Source organism: Rattus norvegicus, chromosome 5 (assembly GCF_036323735.1).
Source record: "Rattus norvegicus strain BN/NHsdMcwi chromosome 5, GRCr8, whole genome shotgun sequence".
In the NCBI taxonomy this organism is placed as follows: domain Eukaryota; kingdom Metazoa; phylum Chordata; class Mammalia; order Rodentia; family Muridae; genus Rattus; species Rattus norvegicus.
In genome coordinates, this window is record NC_086023.1 from 159,530,701 (window position 1) to 159,546,871 (window position 16,171).

The window sequence follows — 16,171 nt, forward strand, 5'->3', positions numbered from 1 at the left end:
ACTTAGCACGGTGCTAAGTACCCAGCAGAGAAACAGCACAGTGCTAAGTACCCAGCAGTGAAACACTTAACACAGTGCTAAGTACCCAGGCATAAAGCCCTTTACACAGTGGCAAGTCCCCATAAGTGTCAGATGACTCACAATTCCTGCTGTTTCCTCAAGCTGTGACAACACAGGTTCTTGGGTGTTAAGGGATAGCGGTGGTCTCAGTGCCTCAGAGAGGTGTTGTGAGGGTAAGCAGGGATGACACAAGGACATGTTGAGAATGGTGTATCAAATCCAAGTGCTTGAAGATGACTGCTATCCTCACTATCGTCACTGTCACTACTGCCATCACCACCACCATCATCATCACCACCACCACCACCACCACTGCCTTAGGCACTGCTCTATTGCTGTGCAGAGACACCATGGCCAAGTCCACTCTTATCAAAGAAAACATTTAATTGGGGCTGGCTTACAGATTCTGTCCGCTATCATCGTGGAGCAATGTGGCTTGCAGGCAGGTGCTGGAGCAGTGGCTGAGAGTTAAACCATGATCCGCAGGGAGAGAGAGAGACTCTGGGCTTGGCTTGGGCTTTTGAAGCCTCAAAGCTCAGCCCCAGTGGGGGCGGTTCTCATTCAAACTATCACAATCACCTTCCTCACCTTCACCCCCCATCACCTCCTCCACCACCACCATCACCATCACTACTGCCATTACGATCATCACCAACACCCTCCTTCCTCTTCCCCACTTTCTTCCTCCCACTTCTCCGCCTTGTGCAGATGTCTCTGTGCTGGAGACAGGCGTGTGGTGGAGAACACAGGGGTGCACCGGATTGCCTGTCCCTTTTGGCCCTTGGGATCTCCTTACACAGAGACAGATCCCTTTGCCACCTAATTCCTCTTCCACACTGCGCCACTTTTTATTCTTTTCGTTTCTCTCAGCTTCGTAGGACCAAGGCATTGTAACCAAGGACACGCCCAGCAGCCCCTCCTCACTAGAGATTCACTGGTCGTCTTCCCAAAACCACCAAGCTAGGGATAAAGAGCAGGGAAGGACCTGCATTCGGACCCTCCGCCCTGCCCTGTAATGCACACTGACTGTGAACAGAGGAGGGCTCTGGGGAGCCCGGTGTAGCACTGCTCGGAGCTCAGGGCCCCCAATCCAGGAGAAAACAATGGCTGGCCTGAGGTGCTGCCCAAGGCCTGTCTGTCCCAGTCTTCCTGGAACTGCCGTCTTGACAGCTTAACTTTATATCCATATTTCTTTACAGTAACAGATGGCTCCATTTACAGACACAGACGGCGATGACAGAAGTGGTCTTGGGAGTGAGGAGGGGACAGTGTACACACAGCTTGGTGCAACTGTTACGGAGGGAAGAGACTGGGATCTGCTTCTTATTGGTTCCAGCCCGGACGAGCAAACAGAAGCCCAGGCCGCTGCTCCCCCAGCAACCCTGGCTGGAGAGCCCTGGTGGGTGGGAACACGCCAGTTCCTTCACCCGGTGCCCCTGTCCTCATCTCTCATTTCTGTGTACACACTTAGATACATTAAGCCCGCTCCTAATGTTTCCTTTCCTTTTTTTAAGAACTTTATACCGCCTCATGGATCACTTCGGAGACACCGTGTCTGGGAGGCTGAAGCACCGGAAGGCAGATGTCTGTCTGGTCTCATTCCTGCTAGATGAAGGCCCGTCTGTGAAGGCCTTCGAAAGAACACGTTTTCAAGGGCTGGCCACAATTTCCAAAACCTTGGCGCTACTGTGAGCGTGTCCCTGGGAGCTCTCTCTCCGGTGCGCACCCTGTCTTGTCTTTCTGCATAGCACCCACTCCTACAGTTTTATTCATCTAGCATTCATCTACCTATCCACCCATCCATCCTCCTACTTACCCATCCATCATCTACCCATCTGTCTGTCCATCCATCCATCCATCCATCCATCCACCCATCTGTCCATCCATCCATCCATCCATCTACTGATCCATCCATCATCTACCCATCTGTCCATCCATCCATCTACTGATCCATCCATCATCTACCCATCTGTCTGTCCATCCATCCATCCATCCATCCATCCACCCATCTGTCCACCCATCCATCCTCCTACTTATCCATCCATCATCTATCCGTCTGTCCGTCCATCCATCCATCCATCCATCCATCCATCCATCCATTTACCCATCTGTCCATCCATCCATCATCTATCCATCCATCCATCCATTTACCCATCTGTCCATCCATCCATCATCTATCCATCTGTCTGTCCATCCATCCATCCATCCATCTATCCATCCACCCATCTGTCCATCCATCCATCCATCTACTGATCCATCCATCATCTATCCATCTGTCTGTTCATCCATCCATCCATCCATCTACCCATCTGTCCATCCATCCATCCTCCTACTTATCCATCCATCATCTATCTGTCTGTCTGTCCATCCATCCATCCATCCATCCATCCATCCATCCATCCATCCATCCATCCATCTGTTTATGGACTCACCGACCCACCCATTCATTCATTATCTACTCATTTGCCTATTTTTATCTACCATCCACCCACCTACCTAACATTAATCTACTTACCCACCATCACCCATCCATCCATCCATCCATCCATCCACATACCTAGACATCCATCTAGATATATGATGTCTATCCACACATCATTCATCCCCCATCATATATATGATATATATCACATATATGACATATCATCTCTTCATCTACCCACAATGCACTTATCCACCTGTCTACCCATCTACCATCTTTCCTCTCTACCCACCCCCATCGTCCCTCTCCTGTTTACCTCCCATATGTCTCTTCTTCCTTCCTCTCCTCCCTTACTCCTTTCTCTCTCCCCATCTCTCTCCCGTCCATCCCACAGCCGTTTGGGAACCTCTCCCAGTGTGGCAGAGCTCCCCTGGTTACAGGATGCGTCACTGGCTTCTCATTTCCTGAGCAGCCATCCAGGTTCAGCTCCCTCTCAAGCACTGCATCCTTCCCCTTGAACCTGGGCAGCATCCAGCCTGCCCGAGACTTCACGGCCTTCTCGTCTTTCTGCCCTTTGCTGGGTAGAATGTTCAATTCTACCACTTCCTAGAGACGCTCGAACCTTCTTTCCCCAGCCCTACCCTGACGCTAGTGTGGCCACTGGCACCCTTAATGATAACTTACTATTCGGACCAGGCTGGCCTCAGGCTCGCAGAGACCTGCCAGTCCCTGCCTCCAAAGTGCTGGGATTAAAGGTGTAAGCCACTTTAAAAGGTTTTTCTTTTTTTTTTTTCTTTTCTTTTTTTTGGAGCTGGGGACCGAACCCAGGGCCTTGCGCTAGCTAGGCAAGCGCTCTACCACTGAGCTAAATCCCCAACCCAAGGTTTTGCTTTAAATACTGTTTGTCGATTTAATTTTACACATAGGAATGTTGTGCCTGAATGTAAACCTGTGTGCCATGTGTGTGCTTAGCGCCTGCAGAGGTCGGAAGGAGGCATCAGATCCTATGGAATTGGAGTTACAGATGCCTGTGACCCACCATGTGGGTGCTGGAATCAAACCTGGGCCCTGTGCAAGAGCAGCCACCTCTCCTGCCCCTCTACTTTAAATTTTAAGTTCTGTTTTATGCTCGGTTTGCGGGAGTGTTTGTGTGTGTCCATCGGAGGTTCACTTTTGGGAGTGGATCCCCTCCTTCCATCATAGGGGCCTTGGGGAATGAACTCAGCTGCTGGGCTTTGCCTGCTATGCCGTCTTGCCAGCCCTCATGCTGCAAAGCCTCCTTCACCAACATATTCATTCACGGCGATATTCCAAACACTTTACCAGACAGGACGGCCCCGCTACCTTTGTCGGAATCTGACAGCTCGATGTTGAGGTCCCCGAGCAGCTGCTCTGTCTCCTCCAGCCAGGACAGGGACACTCTCAGGATGTTCAGTACAGCCTTCTGAAGTCCCAACACGGGCGGGCTGAGCTGCAGGTGCTGGAGGAGCTCCACCTCCTTCTTCAGGTCCATGCTATTGCAGGAATCTCTCATGCAAGCCTGGGAACAGACAGGCTTATGAGCAGTCAGACCCGGCGTCTATCAGTGGCCCTGACCAGGGCTCTGGTGAGACTGGTCAGTGAGGACCTGGCCAGAAAGCAGGTCGGCAGCCCATCACTGGCCTGCTGTGGCCCACTTTTGGCAGCCTTTCTTTTCTCTTTTGGCCTTGGGGAGGATGGGCATGTGTGTGTGCACATGTGTGTGCTTGAGAGTGTGCATATGCATGTGTGCATGTGTGACCATGTGTGTGTCCTCTTCTGTCACTCCCACCTTATTGCCTTGAGACAGTGTCTCTCATCAAACCAAGAGCTCAACATTTCAGCTCAACGGGCTCTTGGGATCACCTGCCTTTGCCCACCAGTGCTGGGCTGCAGGCCTTTGCAGCCATGCCTGGCTTTTTGACATGGGCACTAAGGATCTGAACTCAGGTCTTCGTGCTTGTACAATGAACACTCTTACCTCTTGAGCCATCCCCCCCACCCCCCAGCCCTTGTCTGGATCTTTGATAGACACAGGGATCTCCTTTTAAGGCCGGGTAATGCCACACTGCTGCTGCCAATCTGTCTGACGGGAGAGCCAAATCTGGCTACTTCTAGTCATCAGAGTTCTTGTCAAGACCAACGCAGGCGCTGGACAGAACGTGCCGTTTCCTGACTTGTTTGAAAGGGAGCTGGCAAGTCAGCATTTGCGAGAAACTCCCTAAATAGCAGCTTCTGATTGCAAGAGAAGACAGAGGCAGCTGTGCGTTGACACACGCAGAGTGGGGGCGCCAGGGGGCACCTCGGACCTTCATCCGTCCTCTTCTAGAGGGAAAGGCAATAGCTGGAAATAGCTTTTGAGGCTGAGCAAAATTGAAAATTTTGAGTAAAGCCATTTCTCTCCCTCTTCCTCTCTGCCTCCCCCTATCACCTTCCTCTCTGTCTCTGTCTGTCTGTGTTTGTCTCTCTCCCGTGTGTGTGTGTGTGTGTGTGTGTGTGTGTGTGTGTGTGTGTGTGTGTGTGCGCGCGCGCGCTTGGGCTGTACATGCACGTGTGTGCACATTCAGGTATGGAGGGTGGGGTCTCAGGAGCCATGCCCCTTTGTTTTTTGAGGTAGAAGCTCTCACTGGCAGTGGGCTGGCCAGTGAGCCCCACGGATCTGCCTGCCTCCAACAGTGCTAAGATTACAGACAGGCGTGCGCTATCATGCTCAACTTTTTTTTTTCTTCTTTTCTTTTTTTCGGAGCTGGGGACCGAACCCAGGGCCTTGTGCTTGCTAGGCAAGTGCTCTACCACTGAGCTAAATCCCCAACCCCTCATGCTCAACTTTTAAAATGGGGGATCAAATGCAGGCCCTCTCTTGCCCACAGAAAGCACTGGAGTGACTGAGCCGTCTCCCCAGCTGTGGTTTCTCTTTCTTACTTTTTAAAATCCAGAGCTGGGGACTTCCCAGAGTTGGTACAGTCATCGATATCTGTCTGTGGGGAATTAATTAGTTCCAAGACACTGAAGCCAAATTCTGAGGAAGTTCAGTTTCCTTAGTGAGAGGCGTGGCATTTGCACACAACCTACGCACGTCCTTCTGTATGCTTTAAGTGGCCTCTAAGGCAACTTACAACACCCGGCACAACTTACATGCTAGCATAAAAGTGACAGGAGAGAAATGTCTGAGGGTGGGAGTGAAGTCCGGTGGTACAGAGCTTGTCCACTGTGCACAAGAGCAAAGAGCCCACCCCAAATAAAATCAAACCTTATCTGGTTCGAGACTGACTTTGGGGAGAGGGGTGCATGCAGACCAGAGGTCAATGCTGGGTCTTCCTCGATCACTCTCTACCTTACTTTAAGAAACCTTTTGGCGTGTTTGAGAGAAGGTCTCACGAAACCCAGGCTGGCTTCAACCTTGCCGTGTAGCTAAGGGTGACCTCGATCCTGGAGCCTTGACTTGCATCAGGACACCCAGCTTTATGTGGTGATGTGGATCCAACCCAGGGCTTCACGCATGCTACACCCCCCCCCCCCGCTCATTTTTTTGACAGCGTCTCTCGCTGACACCAGAGCTAGAATAGGTGCCTCACGAGCCCCCGGGATCTTTCTGCGTCTGTCCGCTTTCCCAAGCACCAGGGCAACAGGTGTGTGCTGCTCCCGTCTTTTTATGCGGGTGCTGAGGGTTCAAACTCAGGACCTCATGCTTGTAGCAAGCGTGTTACCATCCGAGCTATATTTTGAGTTTAATAGAGAAAATTCGTCTGTATGAGTTCTTGCCCTGGGAGGCAATTTTGAGTCAAAGGTTAAAAAGGAGAATGTTTTAGGGGTTGGGGATTTAGCTCAGCGGTAGAGCTCTTGCCTAGCAAGCACAAGGCCCCGGGTTCGGTCCCCAGCTCTGAGAAAAAAAGAAAAAAAAGAAAAAAAAAAGAGAACGTTTCTCCCCAATCGGTCCCAGGGTCAGGGCAGTTTCTTCACAGGAGGGGGATGGCAAGATGGTGGCCTGCAAAGCGCTCCCAGAGGCTACCTGGCACTTGTCCAGCAGCACCCTCAGCTTCTCCACGTTATGCACGACCTCCTCTTGCTTGGAGTGTAGATGGGTCTCCCTTTGCAGGGTCCACTTCCTCTGCTGGAAGCTGAGGTTGTCCTCGGTGACTTGGACAATCCTCTCTATCAGCTGGCCAGAGGACAGACAGTAAGACGTCTCAGGGCAGCCTGCTCTGCGAGGCAGTGATTGCAAAGTAGGAGCCCAAGTCCTGGCTGGGAGGGGAGGGATGCAGGGCCTGAGATGCTGCCTCTGAGGGAACATGCGCTCTGTCACCAGGACGCGTCGCTCAGGAGCTGGGGTCTACGCTGTCACTCTGAATTTGTTCCAGATCCTCCCACACTTATAGCAATGAGTCTTGACACTAAGTGCGTTCATAGGCCCTGGTCTCCTGTACCTGCCTGTCTGGTTTTTTTTTTTCTTTTTCTGTGTGTGAATATTGTACATATGTATGTATGTATATGTGTATGTATGTACATGTGTATGTATGTACCGTGTCTGGGCATGGTGCACATGTGTGAGAGTATGCATATGTGTGTTTCTTTGTGTGTATATCTGTCTGTGTGTATCTGTGTGTGTATCTGTGTATCTGTCTGTGTACGTATCTGTGTATCTGTGTTTATATATCTGTGTGTGTGTATGTGTGCATATGTGTGTATGTGTATGCATGCATGAGCCGAGAGGATACTGGCTACCATTCCTCATGTGCCATCCACCTGGTTTTATTGAGATAAGGCATCTTATTGGCCTAGAACTTGCTAAGTAGGCTAAGGCTGGCTGGTTGGAGAACCCTGAGCCCCAAGGGTCTGCTTGTCTATCTCTCCTTTGCACTGGGGTTACAAGTGTGTAATGGCACGCAGACCTTTGTGTTTTATCTGGGTCCTGGGGATTGAACTCAGGTCCTTATGCTTGCAAGGTGAACACTTTACTGACTGAGCTATCTGTCCAACGCCCCCATCCTCTTGTAAACCTCTTACCTCTTCTTGGCCACAAAGGGCTGAAAAGAGAACAGGCAAGCAGCACGTGGCCTATCTACACTGCTGTGGCTAGCTTCCCCTTTTGGAAGGGATCAACCGAGGGATGTGGACCAAAGCCAGGTGGCCCCTCTGCTCTCAGAGCACCGGTGCATGTCTGGTGACCAGCCCTGAGCCTGCCTGGCTATGACTCGATTTCTACCAGGAATGTTTTGAGGGATTTTTAAACCAGCTTTCACTTCAAAAGCCAGGAAATCTCCTGAAATCAAAACAAATCTTTATAGTGTAGCAACACTGTGAGAAACATGTACCACTAACAAAAACAAGCACACGCTCTCGGGGTCTGGCATGCAGATCCCCGGAGACGGAAGCGGAGGAGTCACGTGGCCGGAGAGCCAGCCGCACTAACCTGCTGGTCGGTGACCGGCTTGTCTCGGAATGGCTTTGTTTTCCCGAAGGTGGCTTTGATGACCTGGCTTCTGAAGTTCTCTAGCTGTGGCACAAAGGGAATGGGGGTTACTGAGACAGAGGCAAGGCTAAACAGTGTCTTCACCTCTCGGTTCAGGCCGCATGCCTGAACGGTCATTCAGTTATGAAGCACTAGGGTGCAGAGCCGTAAACAGAACACAGCAGCAGGCTTCAAGTACTTTTAGTGCCCAACCCGACCCAGGCACAAGGTTCCTGCACACACGGCGGAAGCCCTCCAAAGAGACCCTTGCAGTCAGCTATCCGTCTAGGCCCAGAAGGGTGCCTTTTCATAATTGCCAGGCTGTGAAGTAGATATTGAGGCTGTTAGCCCCAATAAACGTTCTCGGCGTTGGCGACAGGGAGAGGGGAAAGCACATGTGTGTTCCCAGACACCTTGGACATCAGCGATCCCAGAGCTTCTCTGTCCATTGTGATTCATTTCTAGGTCTATGGAGCCAGCACAGTGCGGGCATGGGATGAGCGTTCAGTGGGGGTTTGCTGAGCGCTTGGATATGGAATTGTATCTGTCAGACCTATAGCTGGTACCGGTGCCTCCCATAGGTTGGGGTTTTTAGCTTGCGGTGGAGGGCTGGCCCTGTGTGGAAAGCTTAGAGAATCCCAAGTCTAAGGTACCCCAGACTCCACCAGGAAGCGGAGGCTGAGAAGCCTGGTTGAGAATTTACTCCCACAGCACCCCATGACCTACGCCTGTGATTCGCTGGGCAGATGTGGGCATTAAAGACTCTATGTTCTCAATGGGACCCAGAGGGCCACCAGATGACGTTCAAAGTCACAGAGCTGTCCGCAGAACTCAGAACTCTGGGCAAACAGAGACAGTGACAATACAGGAGACTTTCAAGCCATGAGCCCCAAGCTATCCTCTGGTTTCACGGCCAAAGGAGGGTCAAGCCAGCCAAGAGGTTGGTTATATGGGGAAGCCCTGCATGCGAGGGCCCCTGGCGCCACCAGAGGGACTGAATACAGGGATGACTGCTTATAGTGAGGGATGCGGTGACAGGTGTTTAGATGCTGTGCTGGGAGTTGGAGACAGTGGACTGGGCTGAGATTGTCAGGTGGGCCAGGCCTTGAGGTAAACAGACAGTGAGAAGGCCGGGAGGCAGGAGGAGGGCTGATTCCCTCCCCCTGGAGTCTATGCATAGAGCTGTCTCATGATCCTTTAGGTGACCGAGCTTGGAACTGAAATGGAGGTCTCTGGACAAGAAGCATGGAACACTCAGTTCAGGTGTACTGGTGGGCGGGGGGTGCTACCAGGCAGCAAAGGAGATGAGGGGGCAGCACAGGGACCATGTGACAGACAAGGGACTGAGGACCTACTAGAGAAATCACAGTGTGATGGGTTATTTGATGACAAGCTTTAAAGTCTGTCTGATGATCACCATTTGATTGAGTCTACCTCACATGTCCCGAGTGTGGGGACCAAGCCTGATTACACAACCTGGTTAGGGCTTGGATTGCCATAGAAATAGAAATTGTGTGGCTTTGATGCAGGACAAGATGGAATTATGGTTTTTAGTATTTTTTTGAGGTGACTAACCGCCCTTCTGAGACCCTGCTACAGTAGAGTAGATGCCCCTCCCAGACACAGAAGCATCTCAGAATACAAAGTGTGCCTTGAGCACCACCAGGTGGGGGGTTGGCAGAGATTCCCAACCTAAAGTGGATGTCCTGGGTTGCTTAGGCCTCTGCTCTTGGCTTTTCATTGGCTCTCCCCTCCTGCCCAGCCAGGCGAGGACTCTCTCTCTACCCTGACCAGGATCACCTCTGTCTAGCATGGACTTTATATACTCAGGGCTTTCTTTCTTTCTTTTTTTTTTCCCGGAGCTGGGGACCGAACCCAGGGCCTTGCACTTGCTAGGCAAGTTCTCTACCACTGAGCTAAATCCCCAACCCGGCTTTCTTATTTAAAGAAGAGGCATGTCCTTATGACCACCAAGAAAAGACCAGGATAAATGCATCACACCCTGTTCCGCCCCACCCCGCTCTGACACCGGAATTGGCTGCCTGGGTGTAGGAGATCCCCAGGGAACGTGGTCCAGCAAGGGGGGCTGCGGAACGCTCCTACCTGGCCTACTGCCCTTTCCAAATTCATTTTAATGAGGTTCTCTCTGTTCCCCATTTCTTGCAGCTGAAGCAATTTCCTTCTGGAATCTTCCTGAAGCTTCTCTTCAACCTGAAAGGATGATCAGAGCATGTGCTAGCTGCTGCTAAAGTGGCCGTGAGGCAGCCTCGGGGAGAGCCCTCTGTGAGATCCAATGGCTGGAGGTAGGGGGTGTCCCAGGGCAGCCCACACGGAGCAGGGGTCTACAGGGAGTCTGGTGAGGAAGCCCTCTAATGAGGCTTCGCCGCCCCCCCCACCCCCCCCCGGGGCCAAGCACCAGGCTTTCTTTACTCCCTGGGCTGGGCTGAGTTAGACCTACCCCAAGCCTGAATCTGAGGGCAGTCCCTACTAGGTCATGTGACTTCAGGGGGTTGTTTTGTTGGTCTGTGACTCGGTGTTTCACGGGGGTGGGGGTGGGGGGACTAGGACTGTCTTGAGTTACCGTGGGGTTAAGAGTGTTTGGAGTAGTGATGAGATTTTATAACTGCTCTGGGTGCGTTACTGTTGGCTGTTACTTGTAAAACTGCAAGATAAACCACCGACCACTATTCTCATACTTTGAGTCCGCAGGGGGCTTCGTAAATGTTGTTATTAGGAAGGCTGTTCTGAATAAGTCATCAGTGGGGACCACTCGGGGAGGTCAGCCAAGCAACACTTTGAAAGAGATGGAACTTGCGGAAGGAATTCAAAAGGGATGGGGGTCTGGGGCGTGGCTACTTACTCCCTCAAAAGTGCTCAATGCTACCCTCTGCTGGCCATCAGATGCACTGCATCCCTATTCACCACCACTTTTTCCAAATCAGTAGATGTGAGACAGAAAGGGCTTCTGGAGGGCCTGTTCATCCGTGATTATAATGCATTTAGAACACACTCACTCCTCATTACCCCTCTGCTCCCTCCCACATCTGTCCCTTCCTCTTCCTGACTTGTCTGTCCCACTTCCCTGGGGACCACGGCTCTAGCCCTGTATTAGAGGTAGGGGTATGTCTTTAAAGGAAGGGGTTTCATGCTGAAGCAGCCTCGCAAGCCTCTTATTGGGGTCTGGAGAGGGGTGCACCCCAAATGTACACTCCAGCACTTTCTCCAGAGCCCCGTGGGGCAGCGAAGAGCCTCTCAGACTCAGGCTGCCTGAGAAGCCTGCTCACAGCTTTGGTCCTCAATGCTTGTCCTGCAGGTCCTCCCAGCTCTAATTAAGGAGGCTGGAATTCAGTGCCTGGCCTTGGACCTGCTCTGTATCCCCAACTTAGTGTTCTCCTCCCTTCTTCCCAGCTCAAAGCCGCAGAACCAGCCTCAGTCACAGCCCAGCCCCGCCCTGGCCCTTAAGTGTCCTGCCTGCCCTGTCCCTCCATTGCTGCCACACAGAAGAGATACTTAGGAGTGGATTTAGTCCTCAGAGGTTTATTAGGTCCCCATCCTGTATACGACCTCGGGCTGGGCACTGATGACCTTTGCTCTCCTCTCCTCCAATTTATTTCCTTCTAGAGCATTCTTGACGGTGCTGCTGGGACCCACCCAGACATGAGCAAGGGCGTCTGAATCAGCTTCCTCCCATAAGCCCTAGATGACCAAAGTGCTTAGGGACACCCAGTTTTAAATTCACACCCTGGCTCAGTGGAGGGGGTGGGCTTTCAATTGAATTTAAAAATACCATTTTATTTTTAAATATGACTATGGAGGATTTGAATTTTAAAATGAATTTAATTTCAGTTTCCATTTCTAGTCACGTGTGACTAGAGGCGGTGTCGCCCGCAATGATGAGTCCCGTAAATGAGGCTTCTGGCATGGTTTTTACCCCTCTCTGAGCGTATGCTTTCACACAAACTATTCTGCTCCGAGATGCTCCCTCAACCTTTGCGTCCTCATCTGTCAAATGGGTACAACAGCTTCCAGGTCCAGTGGGCTGAGAGAACAGACAGCAATGACTGTTGCAATGCCATAGTCAGCTCTGATCTCCACATTCAGAACTGGCCACCAACCCAGTGCAGTCATTGCCTCAGTCACGGGCCTCCAGCAGCTTCTCTCTGCCTTCAGTACATAGCCCAGGCTCCAGTCTTTTTTTTTTTTTTTTTTTTTTTTCAGAGCTGGGGACCGAACCCAGGGCCTTGCGCTTCCTAGGTAAGCGCTCTACCACTGAGCTAAATCCCCAGACCCCAGGCTCCAGTCTTAATGAAAGAAACTGTGAGTCAAAGGGAAAGGAAACCTCAACAAACGGCAGGGAGGCTGGCTACATAATAACCAACCGGGTAGTAATAGTAATTACGTAATAGACTTACAGGGAAAACAATAGTCTATAGAATGCTAGGGAGGTCAGTCAATGGAGAGATCAATGCACAGTCAAAATATGATCCAGAGGGCTGGAGAGATGGCTCAGTGGTTAAGAGCACCGACTGCTCTTCCTGAGGTCCTGAGTTCAAATCCCAGCAACCACATGGTGGCTCACAACCATCTGTAATGAGATCTGATGCCCTCTTCTGGTGTGTCTGAGGGCAGCTACAGTGTACTCATACAATAAAATAAAATCTTAAAAAATAAATTAAAAAAAAATATGATCCAGAAAGGGGAGTAACACATACACACAGAGACATGCACACATGCACATACGCACACACGCACCCCCGAGAGACTTGGCCATCAGCATCCTTAGGGATGTATTTTAGTAGGAGGAGGAGGATCCTGGATGGATACCCGGGGATGCAGGGAGGGCCCAGTTCCTGTGGGTGTGAACACTAAATGTACAAAGGCATTTGGGATCCCTTTGGGGTGTTAGTGTGGACGGAGGTGTAGGTAGTGGTGATGATATTACATAAGTCTGTGTCGAGCCAGTGATGGCGAAGGGGATGCTGGTGGCCATTGTGTCATCTGGGAGTGGGATAGCGAAAGAGTAAAAACTTGCTGGGTGGTGGTGGCACACACCTTTAATCAGCACGGGAAGCAGAGACAGCACTCTGTGAGTTCGAGGACAGCCAGGGCTACGTGGAGAAACCCTGGCTCCAAAAAACAAAAGAAAATAAAACAAATAAAAAGGAGTATATCAGATTTGGGGAAGGCATGAAATAGATTTTGTGCTGTTCTTACTAGATGAGGAGATGAGTGAAAAAAATTCCGAAGGAGTACAGGAGAGAATAATTAATGAAAACTGTCACTGAAGTGGGCATGGCATGGCGTCACACGCCTTTAATCCCAGCACTTTGGAAAGATGGCTCAGTGGTTGAGAGCACTGACTGCTCTTCCAGAGGTCCTGAGTTCCCAGCAACCACATGGTGGCTCACAACCATCTGCAATGGGATCTGATGTCCTCTTCTGGTGTGTCTGAAGGCAGCTACAGTGTGCTTATATATAATAAATAATAAATCTTTATAAAAAAGAGTGCTGGCTGCTCTTGCAGAGGACTGGGGTTCAATTCCCAGAACCCACATGGAGGCTTGCACGTGGAGCCAGGGTTTCTCTATGTAGCCCTGGCTGTCCTTGAACTCACAGAGTGCTGTCTCTGTTTCCCATCTCTAACTCCAGTTCCAGGGGATCCAACTCCTTCTTCTGGGCTCCCTGGGTACTGTACACACATGGTGCACAGATACACATGCAGGCAAAACACCCAAACACTAAAATAATAATTAAAAAATTAACATAATGGGCTGGAGAGATGGCTCAGAGGTTAAGGGCACTGGTTGCTCTTCCAGAGGCCCTGAGTCCAAATCCCAGCAACCACATGGTGGCTCACAACCATCTGTAACAAGATCCGGTGCCTTCTTCTGGTGTGCAGGCATGCAGGCAGAACATTATATAAATAATAAATAAATAAATCTTTAAAAAAATTAACATAATACCTTGACAGAAGCAACCTGGGGTAAGGAGGATTTACTTGCCTTACATTTCCAAATTATAGTCCATTATTGGGGGAGGGGAGGCCACGGCAAGATCTCAAGCAGCTAGCTACATTGTATCCACAGTCAGAAACAGAGAGGAATGTATGCATGCTGCCCTCTGATGCTTGGTATTCAGTTAGGTTTCTCTACTCTAAATTTTTTTTTAAATGTGTGTGTGTGAGCTAGAATCCCAGGCAGTTGTGATCCACCTGATATGGATGCTAGGAATTGAACTCAGGTCTTCTGAAAGAGCAACTAGCATCCTTTACCTGTGAGCCATCGCTTTAGCTTCAGATTTCTCTCTTTTTATACAGTTTGGGAACCGTCCTAGGGAATGGTTCCACCCACAGTGGGCTCGTTCTTCTCGTACTAATTAATGATCAAGATAACTCCCACAGACCAATTAGACCTAGATAATTCCTCAACCAAGATCTTATCTCTGGCTATTCCAGGAGCTGGCAATTGACTTCTTTCCTGGGCAAATTTTATAGATAGGATTTAACTTATCACTAAGTATTTTTGGCCACTGTCCTTTATAAATATTAATTTTATTTTACTTTTTTTGTGTGTGTGTCCATTCAATGCTGCCAATTATGTGCATGGCTGTGGACCTGTAGTCTAGGTGCACAGACAGCCTCTCAGAGACTGTATCCTCAAAGAAAACTGACTCTTTCCCCAGCAGCCCTCAACTTCCAATAGCTTCTCAGTTAGGGGTGGGACCTCATAAGTCCCTCCCATAGCCAGATTGGGATTTTGAGTTTTTTATTACTCTCCACTTTTTTTTTTTGTCTTTTTAAAGACAGAGACTCTCACTGAACCTGGAGCCCATTCATTCTTCTACATTGACTGGTTAGAGGGCTCCTGGCTCTGCTAATCTCCATCCACCCCAGTGCTGGAGTTACAGCTATGTGCCACCACAGACGGATTTTACATGGGTTCTGGGGATCTACGTTTAGATTCCCATTCTTGTACAGCCGGCAATTTCCCCATTGAGCCATCATCCCAGCCCTGACTTTTATTTTATTTTAGTTTTTTAAAAATTTATATAGCCCTGTGTGGTTGCCACCCTGGATGCCACACTTCCCAGGACAGGAGAGTAACGCAAGTCTGCAGGTAGGGGCGACTCCCACGGAGATAACCGGTTTTATTCTGAGCATCTTGCTCAGGGTTACCTGCTCCCGGCCGTGAGGAGTGGCAGATGTAAGCATCGGCCACACGGGGGCGCTGTGTGGATGGAGCAGGACGCTGCACCGGGAGAGCTTGTCTCCTGTGGTCATGGACACAAGCAAGCTTCCTTGAAGCACGCACCTTGTTCTTTTCTCGCAGCGTCTTGGAGATGACGTTCTGACCCGTGTAGTTCTTCTTCAGTTCCTCTCTGAGCTTCTTCACTTCTTTCTCCATGTCTTGCATTTGCTTAAATAAATAAATAAGTAAATAAATAAATAAATAAGCAAGCACCATAGAGAATTCAAGTTTAAGTGACAAGACACCTCCTAAATGGAAGGTTCCCCTTCCTCAGGTCTCCCGTATTCCTGGGGCTCATACAGATAGGATCTATACCAGACAGCTAAGCTCCTTTTTGTCTCTAAATTTGTAGGCAAGATAGATCCCCACTCCCACCCCAATTAATATATTCAGTATGCTTGAGAAAGGAAAATAATTAATTTCTTGGAAAAGACAATCAACAGAAGGGGTTTGAAGGGTTTGGGAGAATGGTTCAGCAGTTGAGTGTTTGCTGTGCAAGCATGAAGAACTGGAGTTCGGATCCCTAGAACCCAAGTAAAAGGCTGATGGGTATGGCAACTGGCCTGGAGTCCCAGTGTCAGAAGCCAGAGACAGGACCTCTCAATCAAACTCAGAGACAGGACTTCTCAATCAAACCCAGAGCAACCTGGTTACCAGAAACAAGAGGGATTGGGGTATTGAAATATGTTTTTATTGCAATTTTTAGAGGTTTATTTTTAATTGTGTGTGTGTGTGTGTGTGTGTGTGTGTGTGTGTGTCTGTGCGCACGTACAGGATGTCCTTTAAAACCAGGAGAGGGCATCAGATACGCTGTAACTGGAATTACAGGTGGTTGTGAGTCACACGATATGGGTGCTGGGAATCAAACTAGGGTCTTCTACAATAGCATTAATTGTTGAACCATCATTCAAGCCCCTTTGTGGTTATTTTTCTGGCCACCGTCTCTCTGAGGCAAACAATAACCTTTCTCTTTCT

General features: G+C 49.9%; 1 protein-coding gene across 12 annotated transcripts in view; it reads right to left on the reverse strand.

Moving 5' to 3' along the window:
• The window catches only part of Fhad1 (forkhead associated phosphopeptide binding domain 1), a 119,345-nt gene that overhangs the window by 56,590 nt on the left and 46,584 nt on the right, over window positions 1-16,171 (reverse strand). For 8 of the 12 annotated variants that reach the window (XM_063288294.1, XM_039110641.2, XM_039110640.2 and 5 more), the window contains 5 exons: window positions 15,260-15,364; window positions 10,053-10,160; window positions 7,911-7,994; window positions 6,510-6,659; window positions 3,827-4,022 (listed from right to left, as the gene is read on the reverse strand). In XM_063288294.1, the coding sequence (XP_063144364.1) occupies window positions 3,827-4,022; window positions 6,510-6,659; window positions 7,911-7,994; window positions 10,053-10,160; window positions 15,260-15,364 (643 nt within the window). The remainder of the gene's footprint in view (window positions 1-3,826; window positions 4,023-6,509; window positions 6,660-7,910; window positions 7,995-10,052; window positions 10,161-15,259; window positions 15,365-16,171) is intronic. The other 4 variants (XM_039110638.2, XM_063288297.1, XM_039110637.2 and 1 more) reach the window with 3 other exon arrangements.